The sequence below is a fragment of the Dendropsophus ebraccatus genome, chromosome 5 (genome assembly GCF_027789765.1).
Source record: "Dendropsophus ebraccatus isolate aDenEbr1 chromosome 5, aDenEbr1.pat, whole genome shotgun sequence".
Lineage (NCBI taxonomy): Eukaryota > Metazoa > Chordata > Amphibia > Anura > Hylidae > Dendropsophus > Dendropsophus ebraccatus.
Genome location: NC_091458.1, coordinates 42,217,725 through 42,236,152, shown reverse-complemented (window position 1 = coordinate 42,236,152; position 18,428 = coordinate 42,217,725). Strand labels below are relative to the sequence as shown.

General features: G+C 43.6%; 1 protein-coding gene across 3 annotated transcripts; it reads right to left on the bottom strand.

The window, feature by feature from the left end:
- Nucleotides 1-2,946: 2,946 nt before the first annotated feature.
- On the bottom strand, nucleotides 2,947-18,092 carry UFM1 (ubiquitin fold modifier 1). Of its 3 annotated transcripts, XM_069972098.1 has the most exons (7): nucleotides 18,009-18,092; nucleotides 13,872-13,928; nucleotides 12,528-12,585; nucleotides 9,749-9,788; nucleotides 7,163-7,195; nucleotides 5,559-5,662; nucleotides 3,115-3,201 (listed from the first exon to the last, which is right to left on the bottom strand). In XM_069972098.1, coding segments are annotated over exons 1-6 (294 nt in total). In that variant the 5' UTR covers nucleotides 18,011-18,092; the 3' UTR covers nucleotides 3,115-3,201. The 3 variants fall into 3 exon arrangements, with proteins under 3 accessions (XP_069828200.1, XP_069828199.1, XP_069828201.1); XM_069972099.1 differs by lacking the exon at nucleotides 5,559-5,662 and having other exon boundaries at nucleotides 2,947-3,201; XM_069972100.1 differs by lacking the exons at nucleotides 12,528-12,585; nucleotides 13,872-13,928; nucleotides 18,009-18,092 and adding an exon at nucleotides 11,267-11,388.
- Nucleotides 18,093-18,428: the final 336 nt, after the last annotated feature.

Genomic DNA, 18,428 nt, shown 5'->3' with positions numbered 1-18,428 from the left:
CAATGGTAACAGGGTGTCAGGCTCTGTTGGTTCATCCTAGCCACGAAAACTGAACACTGAACTACAAGTGCTGACAACCTTATGAGAAGGATATACATAAAAAAATACGTATATTCCAATGTTTCATAACATTTATTAATTGCATTTAGGGAACTCTATAGAAACCAATATGATTGAGCTGTAGAGTTGAGTGAAATTCAAGCATGATCGGGTTCATCCATCGCCAGCAGAAACCGCTAATAAAATGCAGCACATTCGGGTTTTGTTAAATGTGAGCGTGCTGGAAGTGAGCACAACTCTAGTAAGCTGTAACACCCGGAGCAACTACACACTTAACCATTAGGTAAGTAGAGAATACCATAGAATACTTTACTTGGGGTCTTGCCTTCCTCGATCCTCCTTATCACTGACACAATAACAGTAAGAAGACATTTAAAGCGACTCTGTACCCACTGTGCTACCCCCCCCCAACTACTTATACCTTTTTGTAGCTTATGTGAAGTCCTTTCAGCAGATATGTTTGGCCATGCTGGTTGCGCTTTCATGATGCATAAAAACAAACTTTAGTTGAGGAGATGCGGTGTCTAAGAGGCGGGGCCAAAAGCCTTCGTGCCCTAGGGAAGCGCCGCCTGTGTGGTGTTGTGCGACTCTCCCCCTGCCTGCCATTCTGCCTTCTGTCCGCCCTCACAGAAATCATTGGCATTGCGCTTGCGCCGTAATTTTGACCCCCATAGCTGCTGCAGTGACGTTGGCAGATCAGCGCCGCCTCTGTGGTGTGTCTTCTGCGCGTCATCCACGCCCTGTAGTAGTGGCGCGCTTGTCCCTGCACCGCCTCTCATGTCTATCAGTGCCCGTCCCCCCCCCCAATACAATGTTTCCGCCCGCTCCGGCCGCTGACAGACATGAGAGGGAGGTGGTGCAGGAACGAGAGGGCGGAAACATAGTATGCGGGGGGCAGGCGCTGACAGACACGAGAGGCGGTGTAGGGACAAGCGCGTCACTACTACAGGGCGTGGATGACGCGCAGAAGACACCACAGAGACGGTGTTGATCTGCCAACGTCACTGCAGCAGCTCTGGGGGTCAAAATTACAGCGCAAGCGCAATGCCAATGATTCCTGTGAGGGCGGACAGAGGGCAGAACGGGAGGCAGGGGGAAAGGCGCACAACACTACACAGGCGGCGCTTCCCTAGGGCACGAAGGCTCGCAGCCCCGTCTCTTAAGACACCGCATCTCCTCAACTAAAGTTTGTTTTTCTGCATCATAAAAGCGCAACCAGCGAGGCCAAACTTATCTGCTGAAAGGACAGTGGGTACAGAGTCGCTTTAATTGGATTGGTGCCAAGCATTACAGTCCAATAGTCCCTGTGTATTAAAAAAATTCCAGGAAGAACATCCATGAAAACATTACACAATAAATAAACTCCGGGTTACAACCAGGTGGATACTATCATTTAATCTGTAACATAAAAATAATAATACCTGTCAACAAAAATAAACTATAACTTTCTGTGTTGTGTTCTTTATTGAAGCCACAGTCTACTAATATCTTCATGTTTTGATCGTTGCTTAAGGCCAGGGCTACACGGCAACGTTTTGTAGCGCTACTTGATTAATTTTATCTATTGAATGACCGCTGCAGCCTACAGGATTGCATACAGCCCAATGTATTGCTTTGCCCTGCAGCTCAATAGATAAAAGCAATCATGTAACGGTACAAGATGTGCAGTGTGGCCATAGCCTTAAGATGGCTATACAGAGGTCAGAATGTGACTGGTCAATAATATGCTGGATCATTTGTGAAAATGGTGCTAGAACCAACATGACAGACTAAACTAGCAAATAAAAGATTTAGAGGCCAAAGTGGACAATTCTGGACAGCTATTAGAGAAGACTTGAGCAACGTGGCTAATTCTGGACAGATATTATCTTCTGTGTATAGTGAGCTTAAAGGGCTACTTCGATAACAGAAAACTGTATTAAAATAAAGCTATCAACCCAAAATATATATCTAAATAACATAGTGTTATCACTAATAGTACTGGCTTTAGAGTGGTTTTGCAACTGGCACCCTACTCTGTATAGACAAGCACAAAACACCTGTCTTAAGATGAGTGAGTGTCGCTTTCTTCGGAGGAGAACCTGGTTTAATTGGTCATGTTTCAAGGCTCTTCAAAGGGTCATGCAGTAAACAACGGGTAACTAGATTCAAAAGGTGGCACCAGAGAGACTTTAACTCTTCAGAAGTAATAATTTCCATACTAAGGCTATGTTCACACACTGTAAGAGACCGGCCGATCCGTGACCCGGCCAGTCTCTAAAAAGATCATCCCGACCGGTACTGCCAGTACTGGCCAGATCATCTTTAGGGCCACAGAGTTCTGATTTGGATCATCCGTGCGCGCCATCATCAGAACTCCCCACTGCACACAATGGAGGGTGCTTCGGAAGCCATAGTGTGCACTGACAAGGTTTTCTGTGGCCGCTATTTATTGAATAGTGGCCACAGAAAACTGACATGTCAGTTTTCTACAGCGCCGTGAGAGATCCCGACCGGAGCGTATACTATGTGGGATTCCATAAAGGCCAGGTAACTTATATTTTCGTATTAATCACGCCCGTTGTTGCGTGATTAATATGAAAATATACTTTTACGAAAATATACGTTGTGTAAACATGGCCTATGTTATAGGGGAGCAACAAACTAAAGTGATTGCAACGAGTCAGACTATTCAGAAGCTGAATTATCAGTCTATGTTTTTTTGCGTCACACCTACATCTTTGTACATGGATGGCATTTAGTCAAGACATATTAGAAAAAAATAGCAATATGTATAATAAAATGTTACATACACAAATACATGAGGAACTTAGCTCTTCAAAAGTGACGGACTACATTGGAAGAGTTGCAAAAGCAATATAGTTTTATAGACATGAGAAGCAATAATTAAACCTTACAAATCTTTAATCTTCAAAGTCACTTTGATTTTAAAGGGAAATGAGCCTTACTGAATTAAATCTTAAAACCGACTTAAAATTCAGAGTCTGATCTGATTTTTTTTAAAGCCCAGAATAAATTAGTTTTTTTTTTTTTACGTTTCCAATAGAAATTCATAAAGCAAGATGTCTGGATATTAACAGCTGCCTACTCGGTCTCTGGGAATGAGTCTAAGTTCTGATCCGTGTTTAAGGAATACATTTCCTATGGAGAAGAAAAAGAAGAAAAGTGAATAAACTGAATAGATCTTTTATGCATATAAATTCTTGCCCCTTTAAGAAGAGAGGAATAATTTATAATTAAAATAAACCTTAAAGGAGAAGTCCAGCGAAAATTTTTATTAAACTACTGTATTGCTCCCCAAAAGTTATACAAATCACCAATATACACTTATTACGGGAAATTCATATAAAGTGCTTTTTCCCTGCACTTACTACTGCATCACGGCTTTACTTCCTGGATAACATGGTGATGTCACGACCCGACTCCCAGAGCTGTGCGGGCTGTGGCTGCTGGAGAGGATGATGGCAGGGGGGACACAGGACACTGGAGGGACACTGAGCATCCCTCAGTGTATATTGGTGATTTGTATAACTTTTGGGGGGCAATACAATACTTTAATAAAAATTTTCACCGGACTTCTCCTTTAAGATCTATTTTCCTCTGAGCAACAACAACTCTGAAAAGTACAGTGAGTAATAAAAGAAGAAAACTGAAGGCTAAGAATGCTATTTAAAGGGGGTTTACAGATACTTTCAGAAAAAGTTAATGAGGCACTGTCCCCCCCCCCCCCCCCCAGAAAAAAAAAAGATATGTCAAAACTTTTGATCGAGTCTGAGTATTCAGATCGTGACTGATCGGGAGAACGTAATGCGGCATGTGAGGAGGTGGCCGCATAATTCTAAGTCTATGGGGCACGTCTCCTCACATAGACAACGAGCAGGGAGAGGATTTTTATTTGCTTCCAGGACACTATTTTCTAAAAACCCTGAAAACCGCCTTTAATTCCCCACAGTTTCCAAGATCTCTCCTTGCTGTGATTCTGGAGGATAAAAATTTGTATACAAATTCACAGCTCCTAAGAACCACAGTGAAGATACCAGAACTGTATGCCAGTATTTTTAGCATTGCTCTATGCATAGCTTATAGTCTGTGTAAAAAATTATCTTTATTTCACACAGACCGTGACAGCAAGGTGGGTCTGTGCTCCTGGCCCGCTCTCTGGCCGCTGCTTCTTCAGGCCACCCCTGCCGGCTCATCTTAAACTGCGCGGGATTCCAACTTGAGCCAGCTGTCAATCATTCTGAAAGAGGTGGCCAGAGAGCGGGGCAGGCACAGGCAGTTTCACAAACTCGCCTCTGTGTCAGCGTGAAATAAAGATAATTTTTTATTTACAAAGACACCGGACCACAAAGCATTGCTAAACATATGAACGCACTGCTTGTGTGGTATATACATATTCGGATTTCAGTTTCCTTTTTAACAGTAAATTTTCCTATTCAATGACAGCAAGCAGAGATTTTAAAAATAATGAGGAATGGAACAAACTTTTATAACTTCTTATACTATGCATGAACCATAATCCTTTTAAGTCTTATTGGGCTTTACAAAAATATTACGTTAAATCAATAAAAGAGGCCTGAACTTATTTTAGTAGTTCTCTCTAAGTAGAAGAAACACGCACTCCGTTCCAGAACACTGAATGCTGGAAAGGTTCATTAGACAAGCAAATGACAGGTATATTAATTACACAGTAAGAAACCTCAATTAATTGGTTCATGCGTGGCGGAATTACATCTTCCTTTTAATATGATCGGTGAAGCTCTCTGCCCACTGTTGCTAAGTTGCACCCTGTTGCTGCTGGGACTAAATTTTTAATGGCGATGTGGAAAAACCATCAGGACGAATTTTAAATTACCCAAGATCAAAAGGTCTGAAATTAATTTCTAAACTCAATTGAGCAAGGAGATGGTGTTGGTAAAAGGTAATTACTACATCTTCCGACAAGTAGATAAGAGTACAGAGTAAATGGACACTTAAAAATATTTATTTTTATTTACATTCAGAGAAATTGTAAAAGTATCATCGAAAATGATTAATTCATGGATAATAGACATGTAACTTATTGAAGAATAAGAGCAATGTAGTTTTCCTCTAATATTCTCTTTGTCACTATAGGAACCATTATACCATTATTTGATAATTTCTTAAAGGGGTTTTCCAGAGCATTTTTTTTTAAATTTATTTATGGCTTATGCTCAAAATCAGCGGATCTGTCCCACACCCCATGCCAATCGGCTGATTGAAGAGGCTGCTATGCTCATGTGAGTGCCTAATCATTACTAACTAGGCACAGCTCCATACATTTCCTAGTGACTGTACATGATATTATTGCACATCCTATCCACTATGGTGTGATAAGCTGCAACAACAGGTACAGTCACTACTGAATGTATAAAGCTGTACCTAGAGTTAGGCTATGTTCACACATCGTCAAAATGGCATTTTTATTGGACTGCTCAAACACCAGGTAAGTCAATACTGAATGTACGAAGCTGTACCTAGTAGGGAGTAAAGAAGCCGCAGTGCAGCAACCTCTTCAACCAGCTGATTGTTGGAGGCGACATGAATAAAACCCCAGCTGATTGGATATTCATCTCTGATCCTAAGCAGAGATAAAAGAAAACCTAAAAGGGGGTTACCAATTGTCCGCTATGAGCAAATCCTTTGTTAGATCGGTCTTTCAGCGTAAAACTAAACATAGGGTGCTGGGACCAGTGTTAGGCTATGTTCACAAGTTGTCAAAATGGCGGGCGTTTTTATTGGACAGCTGTCATTTCATGGCAAATAATGGACATTATTTGTATAGTAACGGCCGTTGTTTCAAAATAATGTTATCTGCTGTTAAATGATGGCCGTCCAATAAACAACTGACATCTTAATGGTGTGTGAACATAGCCTAAAGCTGTTATTTGTGGAGGGACCAAAAAGTAAGGGTTGAACTGACCTGCAGCACCCCTACGGGACAACTGAAGCATTACACAGTAACCATAGGGATCAATAGACTGTGTGGGTAGTGCATGGAAGAGCTAAGCCCTTCAGAATGGTATATGCTCTCCGATCAGACTAATACCTAAACCAGAGTAGCCATTGAAGTACAAAAGGTAATGAAAGATCACTTTTTAATGTATTTTAATATACTCTAGACATGGATCACTAAGGCCGGGTTTACATATGTCCGGCGGTGCGGCGGCGTTTCCCTCTGGCGCAGGAGAAAAGCGCCGGAGGGAAACGCATCTTTGAACTGTTCCATTTTTTTCAATGGGATCGTTCGAAATGTGCGGCGGTGAACTAGTGGCCGCCGCATCGCCGGACCGTCGGTGCGTTAGGACGCATCTTGCAGCGTCCTGGCGGACCGCCGCTCCGGTGATGCGGCGCCGCACCAATTCAATCGAATAGAGCGCCGGATGCCTCGCCGGGCAGGACGCATGCCGTTCGGCTCTGGCATCCGGCGTTCAGGCAAATAGTAACACAAAATAAACATATATCTCCCCCTGTGTGCTCTCCTCCTCCCCTATAGTCCCCCAGTAGTATATCACCCCCCCTGTTTCTCCTCCAGTAGTATATAGCCCCCCTGTTGCCCCCCCAGTAATATTTAGCTTCCCTGTGTGCTCTCCCCCAATTAGTATACAGCATTGCTGTGCGCTCTCCCCCAATAGTATATAGCCCCCCATGTGCGCTCTCCCCCTCCCATATAGCCCCCCTGTGCGCTCTCCCCCTCCCATATAGCCCCCCTGTGCGCTCTCCCCTTGTAGTATATAGCCCCCCCCTGTGAGCTCCCCCAATTTAGTATATAGCCCCCGTGCGCTCCCCCGCAAATCCCATTGAAAATGACAGGAAAACATACTGGGGAAAAAAATGTCAACTGATGAGCGCAACTTGTGACAACTGATGACAACTGATGGTTTTTAATGAAAAGACGGATAGAAAAACTGATCACAACTGATTCATTTTTGGCATCAGTTGTGACATCAGTTGTGGTCAGTTTTTAGGCAAAAAACGCAACTGATGCCAACTTATATATGTAAACCCAGCCTAAAACATAAAAACAAGACTCAAGCCAGAGGCAGCCCAAATCAGTCCAATTTATCCAACCTTTATTTACCTGCAGTCTGTGCTGGATTCAATCCTACTCCATCTGCAAAAAGATAACATGAAATATAATGTGAATGAATAAGACTAATATAAAACTAGCGATACTTTAAAGTTTTTACACCAATTCCTGCTTAGCAGACACCAGTGCGACAATAATATCATACTGCATTAATCCTATTAAAGCGACTGTGTACTCACAATCCGTCCCCCCAAACCGCTTGTACCATCAGATAGCTGCTTTTAATCCAAGATCTGTCCTGTGGTCCGTTTGGCAGGTGATGCAGTTATTGTCCTAAAAAACTATTTTTAAACTTGCAGACCTGTGCCCAACGGCCGTGGCTTAGAGAATCTGTGCATTAGGCTTGCACCACCCCTCCGTCCCTCCTCCCCACCCTCATTAGGAATGACACTGACAGGATTTTTCCTATTCCTCTGCAGTGAACATTGCACAGGGGCCTTAACAATCCAGCCCATGTGCCGTGCTCACACAGCTGATGAAAAGGAGAATACCTGCCTGGGGCATTACTAATGATGGGGAGGGTGGAGAAGAGGGACAGAGAGGTTGTGCCAGCCTAATGCACAGACACTCTAAGCCACGCCAATTTGACACAGGGCTGCAAGTTTAAAAGTTGTTTTAAGGACAATAAATGCATCACCTGCCAAAAGGACCCCAGGACAGTTTAACCCCCTAGATGTCGTAGTCCATTAGCACGACAGTTAATGGCTGCCACAAACAAGCCGGCAGGGTGTTGAGTGGTGTTAAAATTTGGAAAGGTCTGAACAGTTAGGTTATGTAACAAGACATGGGCGTGAAACTTGCTTGTCCAGCTCCTTCTATGTAAAATGGCGGGACCAGGGGCAAATATAGCACTTGTGGCTTGTGTCATCCCTAGTTTGTAGTCTGTACACTCTTGCGAGCAGGTCTTGCATTTATGATGTATTTTTATTTATTCTAATTTAATTTTATCATATGTAATTGTAACCTCTTTACTGCATGTAAAAAAAAATTAAAAAGCTGCGAAATTTGTTGGCACTATACAAATAAATATTAATTAATTATTATGTTTACACAGCTAATATTAATTATTATGTTTACACATATGTTTACAACTGCATGATTTGTGGCGGTGATGCAAAACAATTAAAACATTTTTCTTTTAAAAGTGACTCTGTACCCACAATCTGACCCCACCAAACTGCTTGAACCTTCGGATAGCTGCTTTTAATCCAAGATCTGCAGCCCATGCCAAACGGGAGTATCTGTGCCCTAACTTTGCACCACCCCCTCCGTCCCTCCTCCCCATCCTCTTCATCATTAGGAATGCCACTGGAACATTTTCTACATGCTGAACACTGCACAGGTGCTTAACGATCCAGCCCATGTTCAGTATTTACACAGCTGAGGAATAGGAGACAATCTGCCTGGAGCATTCCTAATGATGAGGAGGGTGGGGAGGAGGGACAGAGAGGTTGTGCCAGCCTAATGCATACACAATCTAGGCCATGCCATTGAGCGCGGGGCTGCCAGTTTAAAAGTTGTTTTTTAGGACAATAACTGCATCACCTGCCGAATGGACCCCAGGACAGATCTTGGATTAAAAGCAGCCATCCAAAGGTACAAGTGGTTTGGGGGGGGGGGGTCAGATTGTGGATACAAAGTTGCTTTAAGTGGTAAAACAACCAAAGATCACTGTGATCAGACTGCCCTGCAGAAAAAGTTAAATGGTTATTCTGGTATTTTTACCATTCCATGCTTAAATGGTGTTCTCTTTCATCATCTTTGGGTACTAGCTGAATGATTCTGCCTCCACTTCCCAGACTGACACATCTTGGGGGTAACAGGCAGCTCAGTCAATCACTGGCTAAGCCGGCTGCCATCCTTAGACAAATCTGTTCTGGAGGTGGAGGCAGGATTATTTAGCTAGTACCCAAAGATGATGTAAGAGGACACCATTAAAAATGTAACTGTCATGTTTTTTGTTTGTTTGCAGAAATCAATAGTACAAGCGATTTAAAAAAAAAAACTCTATGTTTTATAAGGCAAAAAAGCCTCGTTCTGTTTTCAAAAAAGCAGTTTTGGCTATTAGCTGTAAGGGGTGGCCAGCAAAGGTGGCCGATTCTTCATGATAAATGTGGAGAAGGTCTCCGGAATGTGTGGTATAGAGTGGCCCGTTGGCCTGGAGGGGATTCGTTTCCTAATTGGGGGCGGTTTCCTTCTGGTCGTGGGGGAAAGGCGGATGAGTGGGTGGATGATCTTGGGAGTGGGAACAGAGGTTGATTTTGAAGTAATCTTTGATGAGATGGTTACAAAGGTATGGTTAGGAGAGTGTTTGTGAGGAAAGGCGTGATTTGGCACTGGTTCCGGAAGATCAACAAGGGGCTGGCGAGAATAGAATAGAAGAGGATGATTGGATTAGAGGGTTAGAGGGTGGAGGGGAGAGAACCCTAAGGGGATAGAGCTGAATTTAATACAAGTCCGGACATCCTAGGGGACATCACTTTGGCAGGACTTCAGACGAAATTAATGTACTTTATAATATAGAGATTTGCCAATGTCATTCCTATGTTTCCTAGGTGAAGAACAGAAACCACTTACCATTGGTGATGATGGCGCTTGTTTCTGCAGGGACCTTAAACTAAGGAAAAGAAATAACAGAGTGTGTTATCACCTAATAACCATTTATGACCAGGACAGGCTTCTATCCCACTTATTACTCAGGACACATCCGCTTCTTGCCTCTATACCAATAGAATTTCATCACGTTAGATAAAGGCAGATATTATCACTGAATTCCTAAACCAGAAAAAATATAGATGGGTTTATCTTTTTTACTGCTTGCTGCTATTCCGGAAAATACAACTTTAACATTTATTACTTAAAGTGAACCTGTCTGTTTTAACAAACACCTGTATTCCACATGAACAAACAAGTATAGGGCATCTTAGAGCTTGGCACTCTCCTCTTCCTCTGTTATTCCTCTTGTCAATAGCGTACTTCCTTACACAACCTGAAGGGGTCAGCACTGACAGGATGGTGTAAGGGCCCTATTCCACGGGACGATTATCGTCAGATTAAATCGTTCGAATCTAAACGATAATCGTTCGTTTGAATAGCAGTTAATGATTAACGACCGAACGAGAAATCGTCCATCGTTTAATAAGACCTAGACCTATTTTTATCATTGCTCGTTCGCATTGAATAGGATGTCGTTCGGTCGTTCACAGTAATGACGAACGCAATAGCGCCGACAAGACGACCGCAAGAACGATCATAAGTAACGATTATCGTTCCATGTAAATGGGTGAACAATTTCAGGTCTTTCGCAATAGCGCTCGTTTGGATCGTTTATCGTTAACGATTATGCGAACGATAATCGTCCTGTGGAATAGAGCCCTAAGACTAAGGGGGAACATGCCCCATTCACAAGGGGGTAATGGTAACACCTACATGTCAACTTACTCAAAATATTTAAAGGAAGGACAGTGAAATGGAACAACAAACAGATCTAACAAAAGATTCTCTACAATTGTTATTTTATGTGCAATACAAGTATTTCCTACAACAGACGGGTCAGAAGAGCTGACATTCTTTCTGATAAAGGGTTAAAAGGGTTGCCCAGGCTTAGAAAAACATGGCTGCTTTCTTCCAGAAACATGAGCCCTCTTGTCCTCAGTTCCATTGAAGTGAATGGACGATAGGGGTGGTGCTGTTTTTGCAAGAAAGTAGCTGTGTTTTTTCTACTCCTGGATTTCCACTTTAAAAAGTAAATAAAGATGAACTATCAGCAGGTTAGGGAAGTCTAACCTGCTGATAGCTTCCTATTGTGCACAGGGCACTGAGGATGAAGGTATGTCTCTTGCCTTCATCTTTGGCACAATTCCAGCGCAGTTTGAAAGTAGTCCTGTGTCCTCTAAGGCCGTTTGGTTACTGCCGTGCCCCAGAGCTCTGATCCACCCCCGGCCATTTGTTCCCAGTAAATGAGTCTTAAATGCACAGCGGGGCGTTCCCTAGCATGATAAGTCTGGCCCAACTGTCAGGCAGTTATACAGATTTGAAAATGAACTATTGTTAAAAAATAAAAAGTCTTCCAGTACTTATCAGCTGCTGTATGACCTGCAGAAAGTGGTGTATTCTTTCCAGTCTGATCCTGTGCTCTCTGCTGCCACCTCTGTCCATGTTAGGAACTGTCCAGAGCAGAAGAGGTCTTCTGTAGGAATTTGCTACGGCTCTAGACAATTCCTGAAACAGACAGAGGTGGCAGCAGAGAGCACTTTGTCAGACTGGAAAAAATACACTTCCTGCATGGCATGCAGCAACTGATAAGTACTGGAAACGTGAGATTTTGTAATAGAAGTAATCTGCAAATCTGTTTAACTTTCCGATTTAAAATCTTTTTTTGGTTTCCTTCGGATCTTCAGAATACCCCTTTAAGCAGCATGTGGATTTGATTTCTACTGTAACACACGGCAAGCTTTCCCTCATGCAAATACCCTGGAAAAATCAAATCTGCAGCATATCTGCCCTATGTGAATGTCGCCTAAGTAAATTTTCCATAAATGACTACATGTTCTCTTACATCCTCCAGTGCCTGTAAGGACCATCAGCCAGCTTTCCCTATACACAGAATGCAATGTATATATTTTGTGCAATGTTCTAGAACACAGAATTCAATGTATATATTCTGTGCAATGTTCTAGAACACAGCAGAACTGTCTCCTGCAGAAATCTGGCTGGTAACACTAACAGGTTCTGCAATGGATAAAATAAAACCTGGCAGATCTAATAAGAGGCAGTTGTGAGCTGGATGAATGCATACGTCCAGCCTTACTCTATACAACACCACTGAATTACACATCTTGTCCATTAAAATACACAATGCTCCATGTTAATAAATACTGGTTTTATTATCTATATTATAACAGTTTATTAGTCTGGATTTTTTTTTCTTTTTAGCTCTTTCCATTCCCACTCGGCAGATTTCCTTGAATACAGATGAGTCCCCAGGTGCAATCCTAACATCTAGCTGGTGACTAGCTGCTGCGAGAGACGGGTAGGGGGAAAGCCTGTCAGACTCTTCATGTCATCATCACAATAAAGGTTGCCATGGAAACCTGCTCCGGCATTGACATTTTAATCAGAAAAAAAAGGGGAGAGGAGCAGGAAACAATCTTTTCCAGGCGACTTCCCTCATTTACTTAGTCCGTCTCATATTGTGGAACATTCGCAAAGTAATCCACAGATTGGAGAGTGTCGGAATTGCAATGGTACAATGACTCCAATGTGACTGGCAACGTGACCAAAACAGCTGCCAGATGGGCACAGCGGTCTCGGTATGGTGGGCTGGCACACACAGTAGTCACCGCTGTGTACTTACCTCCTCTGCTGCAAACTTCAAAACTGCCGTGAATGGCGTACTCTCTGGAACGGACAGCCTGCGAACAGAAGGAAAAGGCAACCGTGAAGTTGTAGGGGGGTTAGGTGTTCTCCCCATGCTCCCCAATATACCGTGGTCTCCGCTTTTGTGTTAGGCTGACTTTTTTCAAATGTATATGCTGCCCTTAAAGGGGAATTCCAGTACACAAAAATTGAGCTCATTTAAGAAGTATGAAAAATCCTCACAATATAGTGGGTAAATGGAAACTGGCATCAGAAAATGACCAAAATCCTAATAATAAGCCGAAAACTGTTCTGTACAGATCACTTTCCAGCAGTATCCTCCTGATCATCACAGACAGGACAGACCATTCACAACAGCAGAAGCTCAGAGCTCAGTCTCCCCCTCCCTGCACAAAGACATCAGCCTACTAACATACAGTATTTAGGATGTAGGATTGATGTTATACTTTTGCTCTGTGAGTAATGTACCTGCAGCAGTTTTTTTATACGAACTACAGAATCTGCCTTCTTGTGCCCTCTCTGATTTTTCCTACATCTAGGGTCAGTTCACACTGAGGAATCAGCACCTCAATGTAAGGTATAGGGTGCCTCAGCTCTCCGCTCAAAGAACTGACATGTCAATTTATTAAGCAGAGGCACCCTACACCTTAGGCGCTGAGGCAGGCGGAATTCCGAGTCCGTGACAGGGATTTTGCTCACAATTTCGGTGCTGATTCCTTAGTGTGAACTGACCCTTAAAGGGAAGCTATCAGCCAGTTGGAAGTCTCTAACCTGCTGTTATGTCCCTATAATGCACGGGGCAGGGCACTGAGGATGAAGGTAATTTTCGTACCTTGATCCTCAGCATTATTTTTGGGAACTTTTTAGTTTCTAAAATAAATAAGGCGCTTTGAGGGGGAGACTACCACCCACAGTACACCGATCCACCCCGGCCAGCATAACCCTTCTAATGAATATTGGGGTGGTCCCTGCACTCCGGAGCTCATCACTGCAGAGCACCAGATAAATATTTATTGGGGAGGTAGTCTAGCCACCAGTGCATCGAACTGCCTCACTTACATATCTAAATACGCTATAAAGTTCCCAAAAATGACACTGGTCGTAGGTATGAAAATTACCTTAATCCTCAGCCCCCCTGGCTCTATAGGGACATATCAGCAGGTTAGTTGCTTCTAAAGCGGTTTGGCCAATTAAGGCGTCTACAACAAATCCAAATCCATTCTACAGGAAAAGTCAAATAAGTGGTTAATGGCAAAGAAACCATTATGTAGGACAGGTAGGAAGGAGTTAAGGCATAAAACGCGGAAGGCTTTATACTTACACTTTGTACGGAAGCCGGGGGTCCGCTGTAAGCGTTATTTTAAATGTAACCTTTGACCTAAAAAAAGAACAGTCATTAGCGGGTTGACATTTCCTTTCTCTCTATAAAGTCAAATGCACTGAAAGCTGCTGACATTTACCTTCCAAGCATCGGCCACCACATAATAACACCGTACAGGGAATAATTCTGATACATGTATGACTAAAGGGGAACGTGCCGCAATAAAAAAAAAAAAAAAAAAAAGTCCAAGCTGCCCTTATAAAATCTGTCTACTGCAGAGAGTGGAGGAAATAATATACATGTATGTAGGTACAGTATAATTTAATATCTGACAAGTATATATGTATATGACATTCTTTCAGTCTCAGTCTTGGCAGTTTTTTCTATTATTTTGTGATCCAACCCAGCACTCTATATACTCTCCTTCTCGGTCAGATAGTCCTTTCATAACCTGGAGATGTGTATGGGGTAACTGTCCTGTGGAAAAGCAAGCTATGGTACTACTAACCACAAGTCGATGGGGTGACGTCACTGAAGAATGATGTAGTAGCCATGCTACAAAGTGTGCCCAATGTTGCCTAATTTACATATTGAATGGGTTCTCCGATTTTAGGGTACTTGTCCCAGTGTACTCCGGCGGCTCCATAGAGAATGAATGGAACTGCAGGTAACGCGACAACCTGCAGCTCCATTAATAACAAACAAGAGCTGAGCCACCGATTCAGAGATCCCCGCTTTGGCACTGAGGTCAGAACCTCTGGAATCTCATACTACTAGGGGACAAGTATCTTTAAATTGGAAAACCCCTTTAAAAAAATTGTACCTGCTGTTTCAAAAGATTTTTTATTATTTTTTTTTTTATAAAACAACATGGTTTGGTTACCTTACCACTATAGCATGCTGACAAGGTTATTTTAGTGCTTTCACTCTTGTTACTGAACCACTGAGCTGAATATGCTGGCACTGTGCCGGGCTGATGATTTACACAGTACAGCTGTATATGGCACAAGGACGGAGAAAGGGTTATACAAGGGACAATTGCCCTAAGTGTTATGTGTGGTGAGAGCTGAGAGGGAAGCCTTGATTTACCTTTGAGGAACAGTAAGGATGTTCTTCAGCAAGTAGACTGGCTCATTCCTGTACAGAACACATGGTAACCCCACCCCCACTTATCCTAAACTAGCTGTTGCTAGAGACAGAATTTTCCTGTGAACAGACAGTGGATAGCGAGTGGCCAAGACTTATTGTTTTTCTGGGGGTCATTTTGGTAAATGAAATGATTCACAAATATGTCAAAAATCACAGAGGCTATAGCATGGAGGAGGGAGTTTAAAACAACAGTGACTATTTAATTCTATAAGCGTTTCTTCATACTTTTAATGTCAACTTGAATCTACAATGTAGTAAAAGGATAAAGGTATAATTGATTGGGGGGCGACCACTAGGAACACCAGCGACCAAGGGAATAGGGGGCCCTAATGCTACTGTCTGAATGGAGCTGCGCTCGTCACTCTTTGCTTATTGGACTTCTGGAGGTAGCTATGTACAGGACTCAGCATTCTCTGTCAGTCCCATGGAAAGGGAATGTAGGGTAATGGCCGTATTACACGGATCGCAGAGCATGTAACAAGGCTGTAAAATATATATATGTGAAACTGAAAGATAAACCTTCTGGCAGACTTTTAATGCCACCCTATCTGCCAGAACAGAGAGTCACCTCTATTCATATGACAACATAACTGCACACTATAGGTCTGGGCTAACTTCTCATAGCAGGATATAAAAGAAGAGCTGTGCCCATGCCGTCAGTAATGGGTCCTGGCTGTTATATACAACAGATATTTTGATGCCATAGCTGGGATTGGACATAATTCTGATCCCAGCTTTCTAGCCCCTAAATTACTGCAGTCAATAGTGGCCATGTTAGTTTTTCTTCAATCTAAGGGATTATCCAGGCATAGAAATAAACAAGTGCTCTGTCCTGGGTGGGGGTTTTGCAGCTTTGAAGTGAAAGGAGCGGAATTGTAATACCATAAACAGCCTGAAAAACAGGTGTGGCACTGTTTTAGAGAGAAAGAAGCAGTGTTTTTTATAATCCTGGATAACCCCTTTAAATCTGTTATTGTGCAAAATTGGTGACATTTTACGTTGGATATATGGTATCACTGTAATTGTTCCAACCTATACAACAGAAGTAATAGATATGGAGTGGCCTGCAATATATGATACTGTGTGCATCACTGCTACCTGTACATCGATTAGGCAGGGGGTGAGAGTGGAGATAATCACTGCACACCTCACAGCCACCAGCTGGTTGTGCTTCCTGGGACCACTGTATTAAAGTGTCACTGTCATTTGGAGTGTTTAGACCTGTACAGATCATGAGAACGAGTAGGGAGAAGACCACGCTGAGCATGGTCCTCTCTCGGCTCTGTGTCACATGATGAGTCAGGCTCCTAATGTAAGGGTGGTATTAACTGTAAACGAGCGTTGATTTGCTAGATCAGCGCTCGTTTACTGGGCCTATTAGGGTCCGTTTACACACACAGATTATCTGACAGATATCTGACAGATTTTTGCAGCCAAAGCCAGGAATGAACTATAAACAGGGAACAGGTCATAAAGGAAGACTGAGATTTCTCTTTTTTAAATCCATTTCTGGTTTTGGCTGCAAAAATCTGGCAGATGTCTGTCAGATAATCTGTGTGTGTAAACGGACCCTTACACAGCCCGATTATCATTTAACAAGGGCTGCATAGACATTGTTACCGATGTCCTTGCAGCCCTTACTTAAACTTTGTACATTACTTATCCAGGCTTCAGGGCTCCTCTTGTGGTCTTCTTCTCCCTGGGTCGTGGCGGTCCCGGCCAGTATTGGCTGAGCAGCCTGTCAGCTTAGACAGGCCGCTCTGAAGCTGGAGCGCGCAGGACCCAGGGAGAAGAAGACCGCAAGAGGAGCCCTGGACCATGGATAGGTAAAGTAAATCGTCAGTCGCCGGCCGTGCGCCGCTATTACACGTAGTGATGCATGGTCAGCGCCCGGCAATTATAAATTCAAACCTATATCGTTGTCATCGGCCGATCATTGCATTTATTCCACGGAGTGATAATCGGCCGAATATCGCTCCATGGAATAGGCCCCTAAGTCTATGAAGGCCGACTCTCTTACTGACACAGAGCGGGGGCGGATCATGCAACAGTGCGGTCTTCTCCCCACTCGTTCTCATGATCAGTGCGGTCTTCTCCCCACTCGTTCTCATGATCAGTAGGGGTTTGAACACTCAGACCCGGACCACTAAAACTTTTTGACTTGTCAAAAGTTTTGATATACAACAAAAACACTTCAACTACATGTCAGACTGCCACACTACATCTGTTCCCTGTATGGCGAACGGCATCAATTTAAAGGGGTTTTGAAGGCTAAAAAGGGAACCTGTCACCCCCCTATACTCACCTGATCCCACAGGGTCCCGCTTCTGGATCCGGTCGGGTCACGGAGATATCAGCCGCTGCAGCCCGGCGTCCAACGCTCATAGAGAATGACGGAGCACTTGACTCCGTCATTCTCTATCAGCGTCGGACTCTCCTGTGAGCGCGCGCGCCGGACTGCAGCGGCTGTCTCCGTGACCCGACCGGATCCAGAAGCGGGACCCGGCGGGATCAGGTGAGTATAGGGGGCTGTAGTGGGGGGTCGGCAGCCTGTCACCCCGGCACTGGGGGTGACAGGTTCCCTTTAAACAAATACATAGCTAATTTCTTCTAGAAACAGCACCACGCTTGTCCTCAGTTTGGGTGTGGTATTGCACCCAAACCCCTTAGGAATTCATGAATACATGACTACAAGCAGCAAGCATGGAGGACTACATGATCTACAGCAGGGTGGCTCTCCAGCTGCTGCAAAACTACAACTCCCAGCATGCCCTGACAGAAAGGCTCTCTGGGCATGCTGGGACTTGTGGTTCTGCACAGCTGGGGAGCTATGGTTTAGGAATTAAGACTATGACAGTACAGAGCTGAGTCACATCCAGTGCCTTATGGTGTGCACAGATCCCAGTACATGACACAGCTGTGTACTATTACCGCTCTGCATCACATTCTACATATCACATCCTGATCCAATATCACCAGACTACTCACATGTTGTATGGACCCCGAGATCAGCTCCCCTCTAAGTATCAATCACTCAGCCCAATACAGGGAGCAGCCACACCGAGGTCTACGTCACCTACACAGCGGGCTGTCCTGAATCATGCCTGAACACAAATGCCGCCTAACTGCAGTCATAACGAAAGTCTATCACAAAGAATATATTACTTACTGCGACTAATCTATGAACTGATAAAATTTATCCGCCCTTTTTCATGTAAAAAGCCGATATTTGATACTTGCCGTATACAGGCGGCTACGGACACCTCATGCTGGGGTCCTGAGGCATCATTACGTGTTCATTGGGTTCTGAATCAGGCCCTGACGTGACGTCACTGCCCCTGAGTCATCTGGCGGCCATATTAGGTAAGGGCAGAACAATACTGTATTCATTAGGGCTATATAGAAGTG